Below are 22,483 nucleotides of genomic sequence, written 5' to 3' on the forward strand. Positions count from 1 at the left end.
GCGAGGGAGTGCTTTGGCTCTATCGAGGATAACGCCCTTGTGCTTCAAATCTTCTATCTTTAAACATTTACAGAGTTCCCTTTTGTCTTCCCTGTTGATAGCATGCTGACTTAGCCATTTTAGAGATTTACAACACTTGGCATCAGGTGATGAGACACTACCCAGCAAGAACGGGGCGCAGTTAAGCAAACCAGGCAAGCCTGTGCATGCATCGCTGCCATGGACAGGGTTTGCACTCGCAAGCAAAATCACTGCCCAGAAAACAGAATACAGCCCCATCTTTCTTTGTTCAGAGAAAGGTGCTTATTGCCTTTATGAACAATTTGGTTGGCTGGACTTGATGCTTTGCCTACTTCTCAGGCATGCCCTCTGTGTTTTTATACTACTGTTTGCTACCAACAAGCAAAACCTATTCCTTGGATTTATACATGTAGTGTTATCGATGTTGCAAACACTAAACATCCAAGTATTTAACTTTCCAAGCTATTAATTACTGATATTCAACATTCTTCAACACGTACTAATTGAATTCTGAATACATAACAGATTATCCTCTTACTTGCAATCTTTAGCTAACAAGCATATATGCTTTATATTTGTCAACTTCACTATTATCCTTCAATTTTTTTCTTATACACCAATGATCTTATGGGGTTTTTGGAAGCTTTATCAACTCTCAAGTGTTGTTTTTCTCAATGACATATTAATTTCATCCATGTAGGTCTTTTCTAACACGTTGTGATATTTAATTAATAGAAGTGCAAATTCATATGAGTTATAATCATCACCATGATATGTTTGAAGAATATTTATTGATTTGCTAACTTCATTCTCAAAAAGTGATTTATACCTCTTAAAGCTTCAAAAAAAATTTGCAAAAATTAAACTCAATTTTTTATTATAATCATCAATGAAGATGATTATATATCTTTTCCTTCCATTAGAAAGTGGAGTTATTATCCCACAAATATCAAAATGAACAAACTCAAATGCTTCCTTGCTTTCCATGATTTTTATGGTTGCTGTTGTTACTAGCTACCGCTATATGGTTGCTTTTTATGCCTTGGAAGGTCCCTACTGCTGCTGCAATTTCAAGGATGATCTGTTGCCTTGAAGATTGCTACAGATGCTGCGTTTTTCTGCTGCGTACGACTACAACAGGTACTGCCAAAGAAGAAAACTTTGCTGGAATTTTTATGTTTGATATATGTCTATTTGTGAACAATATGCTGCTATAATTTCTGCGTCTGTGAAGGAGTTGCTGCTCAGAAAGTCTGTTGTAGCTTCAACTTCATTAAGCTATTGTTTCGTGTCCGTTCTGCTAATTTGTTTTTTAGTCGTTATGTCTACTGCGTTTACAGGTTTGTTATAATTTTTTTTATTAATTTAATATTTTTTTTGAGTTTTTAGATCATATTAATATATTAATGTTAAAATTAATTTTTAAAAAATAAATAAAACTTTATTTTAATGTATTTTTAATTGTAAAACATTTTAAAAATTAATTATTAGTACACTTCTAAACACTTTTTAAATTAAAGAGTCCCTCTTCTATAAGTATACACATGAGAGTCGAGAATATTAGAATGTCAAATTATTTTATTCTAATTAAATAAGGATATTTTTTTAATAAAAAATTCCTATTTTGCTTTGGATAAACAAGTCTTGATCTATCTCTTGGAAAAGAAAAGAAAAGAAAATCCGGATGCATTCAACGTCTAATAAGGCTACATTTATTTGTAGGAAAGTAATTAACTTATTTATGAGAATAAATTTCATGATATAAATTATTTGGAAAATAGATTTTAATTTATGTTTTAACTTAAAATTAATCCTTTTTTCAAATTAAATTTTCTAAGAAAATAAATTGTTTTTTAGCTAGATAACTATAATTGGTTAATTTATTTGATCTATTTTTTCTTCCAGCATGCATGAAAATAAAAAAAAATGAAAAAGAAAAAAACCATTTAGTGTGAGTCCTGCTAAATGAGTATACAAAGTATATTTGTTAAGAAATACTAACGTGCACGTGAATTTAGTCGATGAGAGTACTTATTAACGTGCTAATCCAATGTGCTTCAACATTAATTCATTCTCGTACGTGATGCCTACTGTTTATTTTTATTTCAAAAATGTTTTTTAAAAAAATTTATTTTTTCTATACTTTAAATTAATATTTTTTGTTATTTTTAGATCATTTTAAAATATTAATTTTAAAAATAATTTTTAAAAAATAAAAAAATATTATTTTAATATATTTTTAAATAAAAAAATATTTTAAAAAACAATTAAAATCATAATCACAAATAGGTCTTCAGCTTATTTCCTGCCCATTACAAAAAGAAATAGATTATTAGCAGCTAGGCAGAGATCATGATAATTATATATCAACTGGAAATATTATTTTTTCAAATAGTTTTAAGAGAAATAAGTTCTCTTAAATAATGATTTCAACTTTCAAGGTTTGCATTAAAAAGAAATGAGAATTATTCTTTATTTTCTTTTCCTTAAATAGCATTCAATTTATCTAGTCATGATTTATTTTATTTTTTATTTAAAAAGCAATGCTTCTGATAACAAGATATACTTTTATTGAAACAAAAAATAAATACATTAATAAATGAAAAAAAGTCTTGATGGAAGAGATACATGTTTTCTATTTAATTAAAATTATTGGACTTTTTAGAAATATTTATTTCAATTGTCTTTAGTTTTTACTCCAAAAACATGCTACTAATAAAAAAATACATGTTTTTGTACTATATATATTTTCAAAATTAACATATTTGAGAGCGTGGTTATGGTTATTTTTTAAAGTGTTTTTCATTTAGAAATGTATTAAAATAATATATTTTTTATGTTTTAAAAATTATTTTTATATCAGCGCATCAAAATGATCTACAAAAAATAAATAAAAAATTAATTTAAAGTAAAGAAAAAAATAAAAAAAATTAAATTTTTTTAAAAGTATTTTTATAATAAAAAAACAAACAAGTTATTAAGCTGAAAAATGATGGGAAAACTCCTATTCAAAATTATCTCTAGATTTGCATTTTTTCCAAGGTGTAGATTTATTCTGAGAGAAAAAAAATTCACCGTCCACTTTGTAAAAACTTGCATTTGAATACAACTACCGTCTCAATTTGTATTTTTATATATCTGCTTAAAATTAGAATAATAATTCACCACTAAACAACTCCTATATAACTTTAATATGAAAACATAAATATGTTTATATTTTATTATATTAATGAATTATTAATCAAATCAACTAAATTATTTTTATAATTATCAAACCTGACTAGATCTATGAATGATTTACAAAACTTATAATATAGAAGTTAATTAATATCAAACTTTAATTTAAAACAAAAAAAACCACTAATTTTAATAAACTCAATTGACTTGCATGTTTATTTTTAATTTAACTAACTCGTAAAACCTGTTATGTTATAATTTTTTATATTTGAATTAATTTAGTTAAGTCAATTTTTAAAATAAAAAATTAATTGAGGTTGATGATACGCTGGCAATCCAAGACTAGAGGTTTTTTTAAAACTGGGATTAGACACGTGGCGGGACCAAACAACTATTTCGGACTCTCATATTTTCAAATTTCAAATACCATTCACAATAGTCCCAGGAGCCCACAATGTTGATAACATGCCAAACCGACGGCGTGTTTTCCCTGACAAATACCCTACAAAACGACGACGCTCCCGAAAATACCTCAGCGCCAATCCAAATAATAATAATAATAAAAACCACTTAAATTTCAAATTCCCGGCTCTCTCGCTTTAAATTTTGAGAATCCCAAAACATTTTTCTTCTAAATTTAATAATTATTAAAAAGTAATAATATTTAAAACAACTGCTACCAGCAGTAGCAAGCAACTCTCACTTCCCTTGAAAGGAGAGCAGCACAGCAGCAGTTTCTCTTGCTAGCATTTGAAAATCCAAGAAGAAGAAGGAATGGAGGAGATAGGGAAAAGTGCAGGCAGTTCCTTCTCAAAAGAACAGAAACAGATCTACAAAGAATGGTTCAATTTAGCCGATTCAGGTTTGATTTGATCCCTTTCTTTTCTTTCTCTTTTCATTTCAATCCCTAACTTATTAATTTGTAGATGGAGATGGCCGCTTTACTGGAAATGACGCTACGAAGTTTTTCGCCATGTCCAATCTTTCTCGCCAACAACTTAAACAAGTACTAAGAACTTCATCTTTTAATTTATTATTATTATTATTTGGAGTTGCTTAGGTTTTTTTTATTAATTGATTAATTTAATTATTATGAAGGTCTGGGCACTGGCGGATTCGAAACGACAAGGGTTTTTAGGGCTTACAGAGTTTGTTACGGCAATGCAGGTCCTCCTCTACTTCTAACCTTCCTTCCTTTCCCTTAATTAATTAATTAAACCGTAAGAATCTGGCTTAATTAATTGATTAATTGATTGCAGCTTGTTTCTCTGGCGCAAGCAGGGCATGAACTAACTCCAGATACTATTAAAACCGCATGTACGTTCAGATAAATTGATTTTCGACTTTTTTTCATATTTTTTAATTATTTAGCAGTTTTTAAAACCCTAAGTTTGCGCTGTAAGTAGTGCTTTTTTTTTTAATCTTGCAGCTAAAATGGAGGATGTGAAGCCGCCTTTGATGGATGGCATTGATGCCTTACTAGCTGTAAGTGGTCTGCTTTACCTTATTTTGTATGGTTGGATTACTCGGTTGAACTAAAAAATGTTGTTTTTTTTTCCAGAAAAATAAGAGTTCGAGGATTAGTGAGAATGATATCAATGGTAAGTTGTTCTTTAACTTTGGTGTCACTTGTGGCATTGATTGTTAGTTAATTTGATTTGTGGTCATAATGTAGGATCCACGCAGCTAAGGCTATCAACGGGGACTCCTCAAGTTGGTGCAAAATCATCAAGAAAGGTGAGCGACATGTAACAATGTGCCATCATTTGTTAAAGAAAATATGACCTCTGTGTTTGGTTTGGTGTTGTTTTCTTCTTAGTTTGGGTTATCGGACCATTTTTTGTTGCCACCTTGTAATTTACACCGTTTAGGAATTGTGTCCTGCACTTTGTGGGAACAGTTATCTTGCACTAGATTCTGATTTTGAAAGATGCCAATTTATCTCGTGACATGAGAAGCTCAACGTATTTCTATATCAAAGAATTCAAAAATTTATTGTTTACTTGTCTATATATAGTAGCGTGCTACTTGTTCTCATCTTTCCCGCAAGGGATGTTTGTATGTTTATTTATTTTTTAATGAGTTCCCTTTTTTCATTTTTTGCTCAGATGCCGCTCAATGCAGTTACATCAATTATCGATGGCTTAAAGCGATTGTATATAGAAAAGCTAAAGCCATTGGAAGCTACCTATCGTTTTAATGACTTTGTTTCCCCATTGTTGGTGAGTGGTTGAGCAGACACTTAATATGTTTTATTGTTATTTCAACATTGATAATTCTATGTGATTTTGAAAATTATGATATACCCATTTTTTTTAACAAAGTCATAAGCACCAAGTACAAATGATATATGATGCCAGGGCAAGCTAAAAAGGGTTAAATGTCTGTTTATTCTCTGTCTTGGTCATAAATCAACTGGTATCATAGCTTCTCAACTCCCACACAAATACTACTTGGGGATATCGTGTTAATTGAGGTGCAAGACTCTTGTGTGCATTATAGTGGTTGATTAATTGCACTACAGGGATTGGCTATTGTTGGGCAGGCATTATCTAATTACTATTGCTCTATTTCCAAAATATAGATAATTGGATTAAACTAGTTAATTCTAATATAAATACAGTGATTAAAAGCTGATAGTTGGGTATTTAATTCTCGTAGTTGCTTATATCTTGTTTTCTTCCCCGTCTCCTTTTTTTTTTCTCCCACTCTATTCCTTTCTTGGTTTTAATGTTGCTTTCACCAACTGTTTGCATTGATTTTCCAGACAAACAGTGATTTTGATGCTAGACCTATGGTTATGCTTTTGGGTCAGTATTCTACTGGGAAAACAACATTTATAAAACACTTGCTTAGATGTAACTATCCAGGTTTGTTTAGTACTTCCATTTCTCGTTTCTTTTCCTATTGGTAAATATTTCCAGTCATCAATGAAAAAAAAAATCTTGCTCATTTTTCTTTCTTTTTTTCTTTGCAGGAGCTCACATTGGACCAGAGCCGACAACTGACAGATTTGTTGTTGTAATGGTATAAGCATTTTCATGCTTTATGTATTCTTAAATAAGCATTCAAATGGAGTAACAAAATATTTTATTTCAACATGGATGTGATCTGGAGTTGTTTGAGCATTGTTTTTTCATAGCTAGAAAACTGAACTTGAGTGCAGATTTGAACTTTCTAAATCTGATTTCTTTGTTTGAGGTTGTAAAGTAGCTAATGTCTGTCTAAATGAAAAGGGATTTGTTATCTTTATGTATATGACTTCTCACATGTTTTTATATTCATGGCTTTTGCATTTTGTTAACATCTATCAAGCTCATACCAACATGCCAAAAGCCTAGAAGTAACCCATTATTTTGAGTTGCTAATGATTCTTGTGATTTGATGATCATCAAGAACAGTTGCTTCATTTTATTTTCATGATATCATGGTGGTTTCCACTTGCTGATAGACTTTTTATGCTCAGTCTGGACATGATGAAAGGAGCATACCTGGGAACACTGTTGCTGTTCAAGCAGATATGCCATTTAGTGGCCTGACACATTTTGGAGGAGCATTTTTATCAAAGTTTGAGTGTGCACAAATGCCTCATCCAGTAAGTTTGGCTTTGTGCTTATTTTTGGTAAGGCTGTTGTATGCTCTCCATTCTGTTATTTATCACCTTTACTGCTGCTGATGCACATGCAGTTGCTAGATGAAATCACAATTGTTGACACTCCTGGGGTTCTCTCTGGAGAGAAGCAACGAACACAAAGGAGTTATGATTTTACGGGGGTTATATCATGGTTTGCAGCAAAATGTGATCTGATTCTTCTTTTATTTGATCCTCATAAACTTGATATCAGTGATGAGTTTAAGCGAGTAATTGCATCTTTACGAGGCAATGATGACAAGATACGAGTTGTGTTGAACAAGGCTGACCAAGTTGATACACAACAGGTTGGATGCTTGTTTTTCTTCCACCTTCACTTTAAAAACTGAGTTTAACAGCTCCATATGACTTGCATATTTGTTGTTGTATAGTTGATGAGAGTTTATGGGGCACTAATGTGGTCACTTGGAAAAGTTTTGAACACCCCTGAGGTTATGCGTGTTTATATTGGGTATGTACTTTCTCTTCGCTTTTTTTCATTTTTGCTGTTTAAATCTTATCTTCTCTTTAGACTACCATGCCACCACCTTGCCCATTTCATTTGCTTCTGTCTTTTCTTATTATTATATCCATGTGATTCATTTTTATCATCTTATTGCAAGATTTTTCTTTTATGTATGTACAATTTCTGTCAGCTGTGGAACGTAAATCCAAATGCTCAACCCAAGATGTTCTATTTGTTCAGTGTATTTGCAATGTCATTTAAGTTGTGCTTGCATTTTTCAAAGTTATATATTTTAAGTTCATTAGTCCTTTGTTCATCTTGCAGCTCGTTCAATGACAAACCTATCAATGAAGAAACTGCCAGCCAAATGTTCTGTGAACTTTTTGAAAAAGAACAAAATGACCTTCTGATGGACTTGGTTGATATTCCTAAGAAAGCTTGTGATCGTCGAGTATGTGGTTTTTGATTTTTTTGCTTATTCTCACATTCATATTTGTATGTGATTTTCATTGTTTTGTGCATGAGGCTAATGGGTACCCGTGTCTGTGTCTGTGTCTTTGTATAATGTGTTCTTTGAATATTGGTGTATGTCATATTCTTGGGCAGTTATAATGTTATTGTAATTATGGTATTTGTATATTGTAGATCAATGAATTTGTAAAGCGTGCTAGAGCTGCTAAGATGCATGCGTACATAATTAGCCATCTCAAGAAGGAGATGCCTGCTATAATGGGCAAGGCTAAGACTCAACAACGTCTTATTGATAATCTTGAAGATGAATTTGCAAAGGTTTCTCTTTTGACCTTTTTTCTCTATTCACCCTTCCGTCTTTACATCGTGTATGAACACCAACTTTTCTGTAAGCAGGTCCAGAGGGAATTTCATTTACCAGCTGGAGATTTTCCAAATGTAGAACACTTCAAAGAAGTCTTGAATGGTTACAGCATTGACAAATTTGAGAAACTGAAGCCTAAGATGATACAAGCTGTTGATGATATGCTTGGCTATGAAATCCCAGAGCTCTTGAAAAGTTTTAGGAATCCTTATGCATAAAGTCCTATCCTCCAGGACATATCTAGAATCGAAATAGAGCGGTGAGATGAAGTTTGTTTGTTGCAAAAGTGCTATGCTTATGATTCTTGAGTAAATATATTTTATGACATTCTTGTTAATATACATTTGGAGCTTTCTGTATTTAGGGATCTGCTTGGATTTTAAGCATGATTGTCAGTTTTTGAAAGTGATGATGCCTTGACGAAAATTTGGATTTTGAGCAGGTACAAGATAATTCATGAATATCCATTTATTGTTTTGGTTGATTGGATCTCAGGGCAGATGCGATTGTGCTCCCTTTTTGTCGTGAATTGAGTTGTTTGCAAGTTAAAATATAATTTAATCATTATTGTTGAATAGGATTAATTATTTATCTTTAAGTGGTTTCAACAACTTTATATTTAATCAATATGTTTTGAAATTCGTTTATAAATCAGTAACGTTTCTAATTTTATGTTTTTTTTCATTTCATTTTATTTTTTTGAGAAATAGAACAAGGGATAGAGAAGTGGGTAAGTTCAAGAAATTTAATTAGGAAAAGAACAACTGTCAAACTCAGAATAAATAATGCCTCGAAAATTTTATTTCATCATTTCTCTACTTCAATTATGGATGCATAGTACAGTTTACAGGTATTGAATAGTGACATCAATAAAGTTTAAAAGCTGTGTGAAATGATGAAGATATTTCCTTTATATATATATATATATATATATATATATATATATATATATATATGTTTGGTATTGTGGTAGTTTTTATGGTTATGGTTTAATTTTTTTTTTATATAAAAAACATATTTTTAGTTGAAGTTGTTTTGATATTTATATATATTTGGGTAAAATTGTGTTTGAAATTGAGGTTGAATAAGAAATAATTTAATGTGTTTAGTTAAGAATGTTTTTTAAATTGAGGTTATAAAATAACTAAAAAAGATATATATTAATATTAATAGTTTTTAATTTAAATATTGTAGATTTAACTTCTGTTATTACATCATGAAATAAATGATATTTTATATAAAATATTTTTGTTGTTCCATTAAACTATTTAAAATTCCATTACTTATGAAATTTATCTGACAATAATTGTAATTTTCATGGCTTTTTGAGTGTGCAACAAAATCAGGAAAAATATTATCGTGAATAAAATTTAGATTACAATTAAATTCTGTAAATGTTATGTCATTATACGATCTTCTTCTAATTTATGTAGTGTTATTGAATAATATTAAATACTAGTTTTTTAAATAAAACATAATTAAAAATAAAAAAAATAGTTTTTTTCTTAATAATGTTAAACACTAGTTTTTTAAATAAAATATAATTAAAAAAATTAAATTTTTTTTCTGTTCATGTGAAGGTGTGCGGAGTGAATTAATTCACTTTATACTGTTCACTTTTGTTATGCACTGTTCACTTCACAAAAGTAAACAGTGTATAGTGAATTAATTCACTCTGTCGGCCATATAAGAAGGTTGAACTTGCAAAAAGCAATAAAAAACTATTATTTTATAATTGAGATCTTGTATTAAATAAATGATGGTACCTACAATTTATATATTACTTTCAATCGATAATCAAATACTATTATTAGTGTGTTTAGAAAAAATACAAATGCTGTCTCATAGACAAATAGGCCTAGTGTCATTGTTTTGCGGTGTGGTGATTTAAAAAAATATTAAATTATTTTTTTTATAATTTTAATATATTGATATTAAAAATAAATAAAATAAAAAATATTATTTTAAAATAATTTTAATTCAAAAATACCTTACATTACATTATCATCACATTATAAAAACATATACTTAAAAAAAACATATTCTTAAAAATGAGACTTATTATAATTTTAGTAATTAAACCCAGCTTGATCTAATTACTTATGTATAAATCAACTTACAATTTAATCTTAATTTGATTAAGCTTGATGAATTAAAAAGATATGCTTTTGTAAATAAAAATTTTAAAATCAAACCTTTCTTTGACACTCAATCAAACTAGATGTTGGGTTAATTAGATTAAATTGAGTTTAATTTCTTTTAAAAAACTATTTCATTAAAGGACATTCAAGTTCACTAAGATTCATAATACAATTTATTATAATAGTGTAGTGACATAATTACCTCTTACCCATTAAATCTTAACTAGGTATATCAGGGATAATATGGTTTTATACCATAACACAATTGTTATTTTTATAAATTGCATGGGGCTAGATTGGTCCTTTTTTTTTACTAATTTAACCTTAAAAACATATATAATGCAAGGGGTGTTTTGATATTTTCAAAATAGCATAATGACTTTAATGTCTTTAAAGACAATCAATATAACTCTCTCACAATGATTTCTATCTCATTTTACATTATTTTATTGTAAATTTAAAGTTTACTCATAGATATTATTATAATTGATATATATTATATGTTATTAAAAAAAAAGTTATTGGTAAGTGCTACATCCACTACCAAACACCTCTTTCTAGAGCGATATTTAAAAAGCCTCAAAATCCTCAATACAAAAGGGTTATGTGTGTCACTAATATATATCGGGAGAACTTTTTTTTTTCTCTTCTTTTCTCACCTTATATTCAACGTCAATCCTTTTAAAAAAATCAAACCAGCCCTTGCAATTTATTTTTTTATAACATTTGATTTATGCCTTTTTATTATATTTTTTCTGAATAATCTATAAAATTACAAATATTTTCTTTAATTTCACCCCTATTATTTTTTAATCTATAAATAATATATCAAATTACAATTGTTTTTTAATTTTACCCCTTATGATCTCTTAATCTTTAAAATTCAACCCATATTTTTTTATTATTATTTGTTTGGTTCAAGATAATTTTTATTTATTTTTTCAATTTTCTCATTCATGGTTTTTTTTCTATTAAATTTTATCCCCATTATTTTTGTTGATATATGTTTTTCTTTCACAAGATTCTTTTATTAATATTTTTTCACAATTTTATCCTTCAAAATTAAATTAGTTGAGAATTAATCTTCTTGATTGAACTCGGGTCCAAGATTTTACGGGTTGCAAATTTTAAAGATTAAACCAGATTTAGAAGGTTCATCCGTGTTTTTTTTCTTTTTTTTTAAGATGATGTTTTCTTATTTTTTATCCTTTTGTTTTGTTGTTTTTTTAAAAAAATTTATCTTTTAAGGGGTTAGCCCCATGTTTATAACCTGAATAATTGATTTCAAAGGTTAATGCTAGTTTATTTTTTTTAAATTGATTTATTTCGACTTCATCTTTCAAACTTTTTTTCCTATTTTTTTAAGAAAATTATCTAAATCTTATACTCATGATCATAAAATTTGCTAGTTCATTCGGTCTAACATGGTTTTTTTTTGTTTTTTTAATTGTTTTATAATTTTACTCTTTGATATTGAGTTATTTAGTAATTTAGATAGACTTATATTTGATTTTTTTTTCTTCTTTCATTGTTTTTTTAAATTTATTTATTAGTTTTACATTTTTTTTCTCATATTATTTAATTTTAATTGAATCAAAGACTTGAATCTTAAATTTTATACTTTAACATTCTTTTTTATATTTAAAAAAAAATATTCAGCGCAACGGTGGAACATGTGCACCAAATCTAGTAATTAACATAATAGGTACTTTTAGGGGTTAGATTCAAATAGTACAGCTTTGTATTTTTTTTAAAAAAAACTGTTCATAGAAAAAGATTGAGCCAAAAAGTAAGGAAAAACATGCGAATGGTGCAGTGTGAAAACATAATGATTGATAGCGACCAGTGGTTTGGCGATATGTTGATTGTGTGTTTCCCTATTTAGTCTCTCTACTCTCAATTTTATCTCACTTTGGTCCTCCTTCTATTGTTTATCCTCATATCATTCATCTTTCTTCTTCTTCTTTTTTAATTTTTTTTTAATTTTTTTATGTTCAACGACAAATTGGGCATATTTAAATAAGATTGTATGAACTGAAATTAAATTCTCTTCACAAGTGACCTTAAAAGCAAATTTCTAAATCTATGATCAATTCCTACAAATGTAATTGTTCTTGATCTGTACTTGTAAAAAATTGTAGTTTTGATTTTTTAAATTTAATTTCAATTATGTGGCAAAGCCAAAAGGTTGACAATGATAACATGTAACAATTGCTGAAAACCTTTATCTCTACTGTAAATGATTTTCTAAGGTTGACGAAGGCTAAAAGGCTGACAATGTTGGGTTTGAACAGCTACAATACCTACAAAAACATGTTTTTTTTTTTTTTTAATGAATTTGGGAATTCTTTGATATCAAAGTTAGTACAGGGCTTTGTAAAGTTAAAAGTGTTTGTGTTTAGATGCTAAAAAAAATATTAGGGCTAGACAAGAAAGAAAAAAGGTGAAGTCATTACCAATTTTCACGTTCTTTGATGACAATGAGGAAAGGATATCATTATAAAAGAGAGAACAAGCATGGAGGGATGAAAGAAAAACTTGGAGGATCGAAGTAAGATAAAACTAAGAATACAAAGACCTTTTAAAAAGTCAGATATTCTCAAGTGGCATGATTCACCCAGAGAATAAAGAAGCATAAACATCAACGTGTGAACCAAATTACAGAACAGGTGTTGGAATCCCCACCGATCCACTATATTTCCAACTTACTCTAGTCTGTATCTTTGATCATAGTAATAGCAATATCTTCTATAAGAAGCTCAACATTGTTTCTCAAGCTTGCCTTGTTTTGTAATTTGCAAACGACAGAGAGACTAAAGAAGGAAGATGAGTAGCAAGATTATCAGTGGAAAGAGGTTTGAAGGGAGAGTGGTAATTGTGACTGCTTCAACACAAGGCATTGGCTTTTCCACAGCTGAAAGGTTTGGATTGGAAGGTGCTTCTGTTGTCATCTCATCTCGGAAGCAGGTGCTCTTTCTGTTGCTTCAACATTTCCTTCCTTTTCTTTTTCTTTATCATATCATTTCTTGTTTTTCAGGGATCAAGGTTGATTTTTTCTTTCTGGGTTTGTTTTGTTTTCTGGTTGTTTTAGGCTTTCTCTGGTTTCTGCTGGTATTGGATTTGGGGAAGTATATAAACTTTGAACTATACTCCACCTAAAATGGTTTAAAAAATCATGTTCTTTTTAAGAGCAGAAAGGATATGCCAAATCCTGCTCAGTTGAATGACCTTAACTCATCACTTTGAATTGAATTTAGTTCTGTTTCCCATGCACACATCATGGTTTGTATTTGCTTTGTTGTTTGAAGTTTGATCTCATATGGGATGAGCTGAAAGTGATTCTATAAGTACTGTTAAATGGAGTGTTGCAAGAAATATTTGCCAAGGCCAAAATATACTGTGATAGAGAATCAAAATAATGATGTATCAATACATAATTTGCTACTTCCAGATGCCATCCTTTCCCATCATTCATTCAAGTATCAAGTGGTTTTTGGTTCTTTTTTATCACACGATATTTGAAAATTTAAGCACTAAAGTTAGCTTTTTTATGCTATTTTTAGCAGTAACTGATATGGGCTTTTTTCTTCGGGTTTATTTGGATTACTTCCGGGATGAAATTTCTTTTGGTCTTTTGTTGAATTGATCCAGAAAAATGTAGATGAGGCGGTTGAGAAACTCAAAGCTAAAGGCATCAAGGTGGTGGGTGTTATCTGTCACGTGTCAAATGCGCAACAGAGGAAGAATCTCATAGAGACTACTGTACAGGTGAGAAAGTCAGCTTCGTTTCTTATAGTATGCAAGTGCGTCTTAATATGATGCTGCATATTGGACTACATATTGGTTAATTCTCGTGAATATTAGACTATTCCAACAACGGGTTAGTCTTCTTCTAGGATGACGGTGTTATATGAAAGAGGATACTGCGTTTAATCTTTATTTGTTTGCTTCCAATAGAGAGTGATTTCTCTTAAAATGATCTATTACTGCCCGGTTTTCGAGATGTCTAGCCATTTAGCTTGTTTGTTCTGTTTTCTGTGCACGTGATATGTTTCTACCTATTTATCTGGTTTCTTTTTCCGAGCTCCTAAGAGTGTTTGTTTGCCATGAAAGAGCAGGTTTTTTGTTTGATTATTTAGTCATCTTGATTGATAGAAAGCTTCTGGTTCTGGTTTCAGAAATATGGAAAGATAGATGTTGTTGTATCCAATGCTGCTGTCAGTCCATCTTCAGACTCCACTTTGGAAACCCATGAATCTGTCCTTGATAAGCTGTGGGAAATTAATGTTAAAGCAGCTATCCTCCTACTGAAGGTAATTTTTATTACAAAGGTTTGCTTGTAGAAATCATTATCCAAAATGTCATACCGGGCCACACTACAGGGAAATTTTGATTTTGGTTGTAGTGAAGATGGCTAACATCTTGGTTTTGCTCTGTGTTACCTGTGATATTCTGTTCATTGTTTACACCCCTAGAATTTCCTTACTCACAGCATTGCAATACACCTCCACTAGTTTTAGTTCATAACTGATTTTGCTACAAATCTATGTGATATCCCCACTTGCAGGATGCGGCCCCTCACATGAAGAAGGGTTCTTCAGTTATTCTGATTTCCTCTATTGGTGGCTACCATGTACATGATTCCTTGGCTATGTATGGTGTCACAAAGACAGCGCTTTTTGGGCTTACCAAGGTATCCTCCAGTTGTGCTCTCCGTTCATATCGGTTTCATCAAGAACTTGACAAATCCAACTCGCTGAAATATGATGATGAACTTGAAGTTATTACCCTTGTTTGAAATAGCAGACCATGGCTCTTTTCCTAGCAGCCCATCTCTTATTATAGATAACCTGGAGCACCGGCGTGTTTCTTTTCTTGTGCTTATATGCATGTGTGCTTCTTGTTCCCTTTATCAGGTTTTTCTGCTTGGGTCAATGAACTCGTGAAAAAGAGAATCCAGTTCCTCTTTTATTTTATGAACAATAAGTTGGACAAATGCACGTAACAACACCATGCTTTTGTTTCTAATTTTTTTGCGCGTAATACTTTCTCGATACTTTGTAGGTGCTTGCAGCTGAGATGGCTCCTCACACTCGAGTGAACTGTATAGCTCCTGGGTTTGTACCAACACACTTCACTAGTTTCATTGCAGGCAATCAGGCTCTTGTAAGTTCACATTTCTTTTGGCTTTGATGTGTTTCAATGATTTCAAAAAAAGAACAGCTGCTGACCTGTCTTCGATTCAATTGGATTCCTAATTACTGTAGAAAAAGTCCATTGAGGATAAGACCTTGCTGAAGAGACTTGGTACCACTGACGACATGGCCTCTACAGTCGCCTTTTTGGCTTCCGATGATGCTTCTTACATAACAGGAGAAACTCTGGTGGTAGCTGGAGGGATGCCGTCCAGACTGTAGCTCCCCTCCCTTAAAGTTTACCCAAATAAAAAGCATGCTATGATTTTTCATGGTACCAGCTGAAAACCCACGTCAATAAATCCATGAAAGAAAAATTCATGCTGATGCTCTTTGTTCATTTCTTCATGGCAAATTGACATTGTTTCATTGAGATTTCCTTGTCGGATAGATTAGAGTGTGATATGCTTGTCGAACATAACAAAATGTAAGAGGAGGAAGCCATAACTTATCCCCTTCATTACATAATTTCCAATTCCATGGCAGATTGTGAGGGAGTCATGCATGCTCCCACTTGACGTGTGGCCCGTTTGTCTTCGGCTTCAAGATTTTATTTCCTTTCATAACATTTAATTGCCACTTCATTACATTTATGTATACAAATGGTAGAAGAATGGGAAAAATACGTTAAATATACTTTACATAAATCAGCCAAAATCAAAATGCTTTAGCACCATCACTGTTCATGAATGGAGACAAACAGCTGCAAATCAAAATGGACGGAAAGGGAAGATTTTCAGGGAAAAGATTTGAGGGTTTGTGAGTTGAGTTGAGTTGAGTTGAGTTTCTCCTCCTTTAGTGTAATTCCGTATTTTCTCTCTAAATAGTAAAAACCAGTGCTAAATCTGGGAAGGGAAATTGAGGGGATTCCATTAAAGGATCTAATTGCTTAAAATAAAAATGACATGGGAATGGATTGGCTATAGTTAGATAGATGCTGATTTTATCTTACCTTGTTTTTTTTAGATCATCAAAATGAAAGTTTTTTATTTTTATATTTGGCAAAGATAGAAAATGTAGATTTTATACTATTTCTTCCATATCACTTACTGTATACTTATAACATGTTTCGTTGCTACATGGCGCCTTCATTCTTTCATCTCTGCAACTTCTGTGCCATTTACATGCTCCTTAAAACCTGAAAAAGAAGGTACAGAGTGGTCTGGGGGTGCTTGATGATTGCCATGGTTGGCACCCTTCAAATATTTACCTGTGAAATCCAGTTCAAAAGAAACTTACATCAAGATGAACAGCTAAATATCTACACAAGAACGGCATCAGCACTTTGATTATCATCACATGTCAAAACAAGGCCTTCAACACGGACTGGAAGGAGGCATGGGAACCACTGACAACCTGTTGAGACGGCTCTTGTGGCGGAACGATCATCAGCAAATTATATATCATGTCGTCGAACAACACCCATCACGCTAACAGTGCTCCCTTCTTTGATATACCTGAGATCGATGCAAGCATTTCTCAGAAGTATGCAACTCAGAAAACTTACTACAACTGCCAAGGAATCAAAGAATCAGTTTGCCGCACCTCTCTTAAGCCATACCCTTCTTTGAGACGCATGATCCGGTCATCACTTGAGAGTTTGCGTTCAGCTGAGCAACGTCAAAAGCTGGGAGGGTATATCTTCGTTATCTTTTTTGTACACCCATTACTGTAGCTGGCTTGACAAATGGAGCAGCCTTGAACAATACACATGGAAAAAAAGGCTTTTAATTTGTGTTTGATTATTGTTACTTTATTTTACTTTTTACAATAATCATAAATCAAATCATGCAGTATCTACCTGCATATCATTTAACTTCGGAATGATCTCCAGCACCCCAAATTTATTTGAAAACATGTAATTTGAAAAGAATGAAAATAAATTAAAAAATAATGAAAATAAAACTTATAATTAAGAACTAAATTGAATAAAATAAAGTTTGATATCTTGTTACATGATGTGTTTTTCGTACAAATATTTGAGAAACTTAAACTCCATTATCTTTATTTAAATAAATAGATTTGAAAAGAAAATGTCATTTAGTGGTTCTACTTGTTCGAGAATGTGGTTGCGGTTGTTTTTTAGAGTGCTTTTCATTCAGAAATGTATAAAAATAATATATATATTTTATTTTTAAAAAATTATTTTTGATATCAATGCATCAAAATGATTTAAAAACACAAAAAAAATTAATTTGAAGAAAAAAAATAAAAAAAATTCAAACTTTTTCAAAAATACTTTTAAAACATAAAAACAAACAGGACCTAAATTTCTCACGCGATCATACGAATTAGCTTGATTTATCTTTATATTTTATGTCTTCTCTTCAATCTCTCCCTGCAAGTCTAATTCCTTAATTTTGACTTGTTCATGTATTGTAGTTGATTCTCCTATCTATTTTTCTAATAGACATTTTCATGCAAATGGGTATAAATACTCTCATTTAAAAACTCGATCAAACTCCACTTAATTTATCGAGAAATATATAAATTTGAAAAGAAAATGACATATTTTTTTTGATATAATTCATTGTTTTTTCATGGTTATTTGTTTAATGAATTATGTTAGTTCATTGTTTTTTCATCGTTCTTGTTAGTTTAGATAAAAATATCTAACATAATGACAAGATTGAAGAAAAATCCAATACGAAAACGATGAATTGAAACATTTGACTTTCATGAATGTGTCATGTTTCTGTACCCTTAAATCCATGTAGATGTGGGACCTTGTGGTTATGCAATTACGTGATTATATAGTAAACTGGTTAATTTTTAAATTTATATTTTAATAATTATAAGTTTGAAATCCTTTAAAATTACTTAAAACTTGTATAATTATTAATTTGACTATGTTAATTCTGAGCTATATGTGTTAATAACAAACATCGGAATGTCTACTTAGTTTATGGCTGATGGACCAAGTTTGATTAGGGTTGTTGTCGGTTCGTCAATAAACCTGAGCGGGTAGTAAATTTTAAATGTATATTTAGTTACATAGCGTTTGGTAATATAGTAACAGTTATTTTTTAAATTTTTTTTATTTAAAAATATATTAAAATAATATATTTTTAAAAAAATTTATTTTAAATATTAGTATATTAAAAAGATTTAAAAATATAAAAAGTTAATTTTTTTTATAAAATATTGTTTGGAACGCGTTTCCAATATATTTATACTCTGCCTAATGCTGTGTAAGGATTTATACGCCTTCTTCAGGGATCATAGACCCCATGCCATCATCATGGAGTAAATAATTATATGAAATGAGTCAGCACCAATCTTCATGTTGTTGGATGGAAATGGGGAAAAAGGATCTCGTTAGTAAAACATCATCGGTGTGATCAAATGACATAACAGAAGGTGTCATCCTCGTCCGTCCGTCCTTTCATTTTATAAAGTGGTCGAGGGTGGTCAAAATTTATTTATTTTTAAATTAATTCATTTTTTATGTTTTTTTATTTTAATATATTTTTAAATTATCACTAATCTGTTTCATTAATCACAGTAGTAGCAATATTTCCATTAAAAACCAACTTTGTTTTTGAAGCTTGTCTTGTCTTGTAATTTGCAAACAAGAGAGAGAGATCAGAGAAGGAAGGATGACTAGTAAGATTATCAGTGGAAAGAGATTTGAAGGGAAAGTGGTAATTGTGACCGCTTCAACTCAAGGTATTGGCTTTTCCATAGCTGAGAGGTTTGGATTGGAAGGTGCTTCTGTTGTTATCTCTTCTCGCAAGCAGGTGCTCTTTCTCTCTCCCTCTTTTTTTCTTCCATATTCATTGCTTTTAGCATTTCCTTTCTTTTCTTTATCATATGATTTCTTGTTTTCAGGGATCAAGATTGATTTTTTTTTCTGGGTTTGTTTTGGTTTCTTGAATCTTGATTGCTTACGCTTTTTCTGGTTTCTGCTGCAATTGGATTTGAGGAAGTATATAGACTTTCGACTAGATTTCACCTAAAATGGTTTAGAAGATGTTGATTTTTTAAGAGCAGCAAGGATATGCCAAATCCTGTTCAGTTGAATGACCTTAATTCATCACTTTGAATTGGATTTAGTTTTGTTTCCCAGTGCACACATCATGGTCTGTATTTTGTTGTTTGAAGTTTGAACTCATACGGGATGAGCTGAAAGTGATTCTATTAGTACTGCTAAATGGAGTGCTGCAAGAAAAAATTGCGAGGGCCAAAATATATTGATAGAGAATCAATGCTGTGATAGTGTTGTTTTCCAGAATTGGCTAAGCACACAACGGGGTCTAGAAAAGAATCGGCCTATAACAGAGAGAGGGAAAGAGAGAAACAAGAACATGTGTGAGAGAGAGGACTTTCATACTTTCATTGATTGATTTCCCATATCTCTCTAGATAAGTTTTGTTACAATTATATAGAAATACGAAATTCCTACAAGATAACAATAGGATATCCTGCTAAGTGATAAAATCACAGCACCCTCTTCTCCCCAATAACGATGTATCGATACATAGTTTGCTACTTCCTGATGCCATCCTTTCCCATCTTTCATTCATGTATCACGTGGCTTTTGGTTCTATTTGATCACAAGATATTTTGAAAATTGAAGTACTAAAGTTAGCTTTTTTATGCTGTTTTCTAGCCGTAACTGATATGGGCTTTTTCTTTGGATTACTTTCGGGATGGAATTTCTTTTGGTCTTTTGTTGAATTGATCCAGAAAAATGTAGATGAGGCAGCTGAGAAACTCAAAGCTAAAGGCATCAAAGTGTTGGGTGTTGTTTGTCACGTCTCAAATGCACAACAGAGGAAGAATCTCATAGAGACTACTGTACAGGTGAGAAAGTCAGCTTCGTTTCTTATAGTATGCAAGTAACCAGGAAAGGGAATTGGTGCCTAATTAATTTGATGCTGCATATTGGACTATTGGTTAATGCTCGTAAATGTTAGACTAGTCCAACAAAAGGCTGTGGTTAGTGTTCTTCATCCACCATGCTCGTGTAGGATGACTGTAAGATGAAAGAGGATAGTGCATTTAATCTTTATTTGTTTGCTTCCAATAGAGTGATTTTGAGATGTTTAGCCATTTAGCTTGTTTGTTCTCTTTTCTGTGCACGTGTTATGTTTCTGCCTATTTATCTGGTTTCTTTTTGCGAGCTCCTAAGAGTATTTATTTGCAATGAAAGAGCAGGGTTTTTGTTTGATTATTTAGTCATCTTGATTGATAGAAAGCTTCTGGTTCTGGTTTCAGAAATATGGAAAGATAGACATTGTTGTATCCAATGCTGCTGTCAATCCATCTACAGATTCCATTTTGGAAACCCAGGAATCTGTCCTTGATAAGCTGTGGGAAATTAATGTTAAAGCAGCTATCCTCCTACTGAAGGTAATTTTGATTAACATAATGTTTACATATAGAAATCAATACATGAAATGTCATCAAGAACAGATGTGTTTCCTGTGATATTCTGTTCATTGTTTACACCACTAGAATTTCCTGCTCTTGTTCCCATGGTCAGTCAGGTTTACTCATTAGTATCCATGTGTTGTCGTTTTTTAATATAAGTCCTATTTGATATTCACTTGTTTTTTCAGGATGCGACCCCTCACATGAAGAAGGGTTCTTCAGTTATTCTGATTTCCTCTATTGGTGGCTACCATCCACATTCTTCCATGGCTATGTATGGTGTCACAAAGACAGCCCTTTTTGGGCTTACCAAGGTATCGTCCAGTTGTGTTCTCCTTCCATTTCTGTTTCATCAAGAACTTGACATATTCAACTTACTGAAATATGATGATGAACTTGAAGTTGTAACCCTTGTTTGAAATAACAGACCGTGGCTTTTTTTTTTAGCCTATCTCTTATTATAGATAAGCTGGATCAGGTGCATGTTTCTTTTCTTCAGCTTATATGCATGTATTGATTCTTCCCTTTACCAATAAACTCATGAAAAAGAGAATCCAATTCTTCTCTTATATTTTATGGACAATAAATTTAAATGGACAAACACATGATTATTTTTTAGTCTTTCTTGATTGCATGCAAAAACATCAGGCTTTTGTTTCTAATATTTTTTTCCGTAATACTTTCTCGATACTTTGTAGGTGCTTGCAGCTGAGATGGCTCCTCACACTCGAGTGAACTGTATAGCTCCTGGGTTTGTACCAACACACTTTGCTGATTTCATTACAGGCAATCAGACCATTGTAAGTTTACATTTTTGGCTTTGAGTTGTTTCAATATTTTCAAAAGAAGAGCAGCCGCTGACCTGTCTTGGACTCAATTGGATTCCAAAATATTGTAGAGGAAGACGATTGAGGATCAGACCTTGCTTAAAAGGCTTGGCACCACAGACGACATGGCCTCAGCAGTCGCCTTTTTGGCTTCCGATGATGCGTCTTACATAACAGGAGAAACTTTGGTGGTAGCTGGAGGGATGCCGTCCAGACTTTAGTTTCCCTCTCTTAAAGTTTACCCGAAGAAAAAAACTCGTTATGATTTTTCAGAACCCGCACCAATAAATTCATGAAAGGAAAATTTACTTTGACGCTCTTTGTTTTATTTCTTTTTGGCAAATTGACATTGTTTCATTGAGATTTCCTTGTCGGATAAGATTGGCTTGTGATATGCTTGTTAAATATCAAAGTGGAACAGAATGTATATGGAGGAAGCCACAATGTATTCCCTTCATCAGATAATTTCCATGGCAGAATGTTATGGAGTCGTGTATTCTCCCACCTGACTTGCGGCTGGAACCTTTTGGTATTCTGCTTCAAGTTTTGATGGGAGTTCGCCTTCCTTTTGGTAAAGATTATTTTTCCTTTGATCCAACTTCTCCCAATTTGATTATATGCCGGTGGCTGTGTGTGAAAATCATGCTGAAGTCTTGAAAAAGAGTTTGATATGAGACGGATCCATATATTTAGACGCAAGGAAAACATTTGATAGCCATAATGCAAGTGTCCTGAATCCTGATTCATTACAGAATGGGTTGTTAAACCCATTTGACAGGTTAACTGGTGATTCGATGATGTAGTGGGATAGTCG

At 31.6% G+C, this 22,483-nt stretch overlaps 3 protein-coding genes and 1 long non-coding RNA gene across 4 annotated transcripts; 3 read left to right on the forward strand and 1 right to left on the reverse strand.

The window, feature by feature from the left end:
• The first annotated feature begins 3,785 nt into the window (after positions 1–3,785).
• Positions 3,786–8,612, forward strand: LOC133702863 (EH domain-containing protein 1-like). The gene is made up of 16 exons (XM_062127184.1): positions 3,786–4,060; positions 4,125–4,204; positions 4,297–4,365; positions 4,458–4,515; positions 4,628–4,683; positions 4,760–4,799; positions 4,874–4,935; positions 5,307–5,420; positions 5,966–6,068; positions 6,176–6,225; positions 6,665–6,793; positions 6,886–7,137; positions 7,222–7,301; positions 7,620–7,746; positions 7,941–8,084; positions 8,163–8,612. The coding sequence occupies exons 1-16, from the start codon at positions 3,973–3,975 to the stop codon at positions 8,346–8,348; spliced, it is 1,638 nt and encodes a 545-aa protein (XP_061983168.1). The 5' UTR covers positions 3,786–3,972; the 3' UTR covers positions 8,349–8,612.
• A 4,303-nt stretch (positions 8,613–12,915) lies between these two features.
• Positions 12,916–16,032, forward strand: LOC133702861 (tropinone reductase-like 3). Its single transcript, XM_062127183.1, has 6 exons — positions 12,916–13,238; positions 13,923–14,039; positions 14,450–14,584; positions 14,839–14,964; positions 15,336–15,437; positions 15,539–16,032. Exons 1-6 carry the CDS (start codon positions 13,098–13,100, stop codon positions 15,686–15,688), a joined length of 771 nt encoding a protein of 256 aa, XP_061983167.1. The 5' UTR covers positions 12,916–13,097; the 3' UTR covers positions 15,689–16,032.
• A 453-nt stretch (positions 16,033–16,485) lies between these two features.
• Positions 16,486–17,101, reverse strand: LOC133702862 (uncharacterized). Its single transcript, XR_009843796.1, has 2 exons — positions 17,012–17,101; positions 16,486–16,923 (listed from the first exon to the last, which is right to left on the reverse strand). It is a non-coding gene; the product is annotated as an uncharacterized LOC133702862 (long non-coding RNA).
• A 1,769-nt stretch (positions 17,102–18,870) lies between these two features.
• LOC133702554 (tropinone reductase-like 3) lies at positions 18,871–22,267 on the forward strand. Its single transcript, XM_062126861.1, has 6 exons — positions 18,871–19,206; positions 20,156–20,272; positions 20,687–20,821; positions 21,031–21,156; positions 21,541–21,642; positions 21,741–22,267. The coding sequence occupies exons 1-6, from the start codon at positions 19,066–19,068 to the stop codon at positions 21,888–21,890; spliced, it is 771 nt and encodes a 256-aa protein (XP_061982845.1). The 5' UTR covers positions 18,871–19,065; the 3' UTR covers positions 21,891–22,267.
• The last annotated feature ends 216 nt before the right edge of the window (positions 22,268–22,483 follow it).

This window comes from Populus nigra, chromosome 9 (genome assembly GCF_951802175.1).
Source record: "Populus nigra chromosome 9, ddPopNigr1.1, whole genome shotgun sequence".
NCBI lineage: Eukaryota > Viridiplantae > Streptophyta > Magnoliopsida > Malpighiales > Salicaceae > Populus > Populus nigra.

Excerpts from the sequence above, each read along its gene's own strand:
- LOC133702861 (XM_062127183.1), top strand. The coding sequence starts at position 13,098 with ATGAGTAGCAAGATTATCAGTGGAAAGAGGTTTGAAGGGAGAGTGGTA. Across the intron at positions 14,040-14,449 it reads TCATAGAGACTACTGTACAG|AAATATGGAAAGATAGATGT; the intron begins GTGAGAAAGTCA and ends TTCTGGTTTCAG. Across the intron at positions 15,438-15,538 it reads TTGCAGGCAATCAGGCTCTT|AAAAAGTCCATTGAGGATAA; the intron begins GTAAGTTCACAT and ends TAATTACTGTAG.
- LOC133702863 (XM_062127184.1), top strand. The coding sequence starts at position 3,973 with ATGGAGGAGATAGGGAAAAGTGCAGGCAGTTCCTTCTCAAAAGAACAG. Across the intron at positions 4,061-4,124 it reads GTTCAATTTAGCCGATTCAG|ATGGAGATGGCCGCTTTACT; the intron begins GTTTGATTTGAT and ends ATTAATTTGTAG. Across the intron at positions 4,516-4,627 it reads AGATACTATTAAAACCGCAT|CTAAAATGGAGGATGTGAAG; the intron begins GTACGTTCAGAT and ends TTAATCTTGCAG.
- LOC133702554 (XM_062126861.1), top strand. The coding sequence starts at position 19,066 with ATGACTAGTAAGATTATCAGTGGAAAGAGATTTGAAGGGAAAGTGGTA. Across the intron at positions 19,207-20,155 it reads TTATCTCTTCTCGCAAGCAG|AAAAATGTAGATGAGGCAGC; the intron begins GTGCTCTTTCTC and ends GAATTGATCCAG. Across the intron at positions 20,273-20,686 it reads TCATAGAGACTACTGTACAG|AAATATGGAAAGATAGACAT; the intron begins GTGAGAAAGTCA and ends TTCTGGTTTCAG.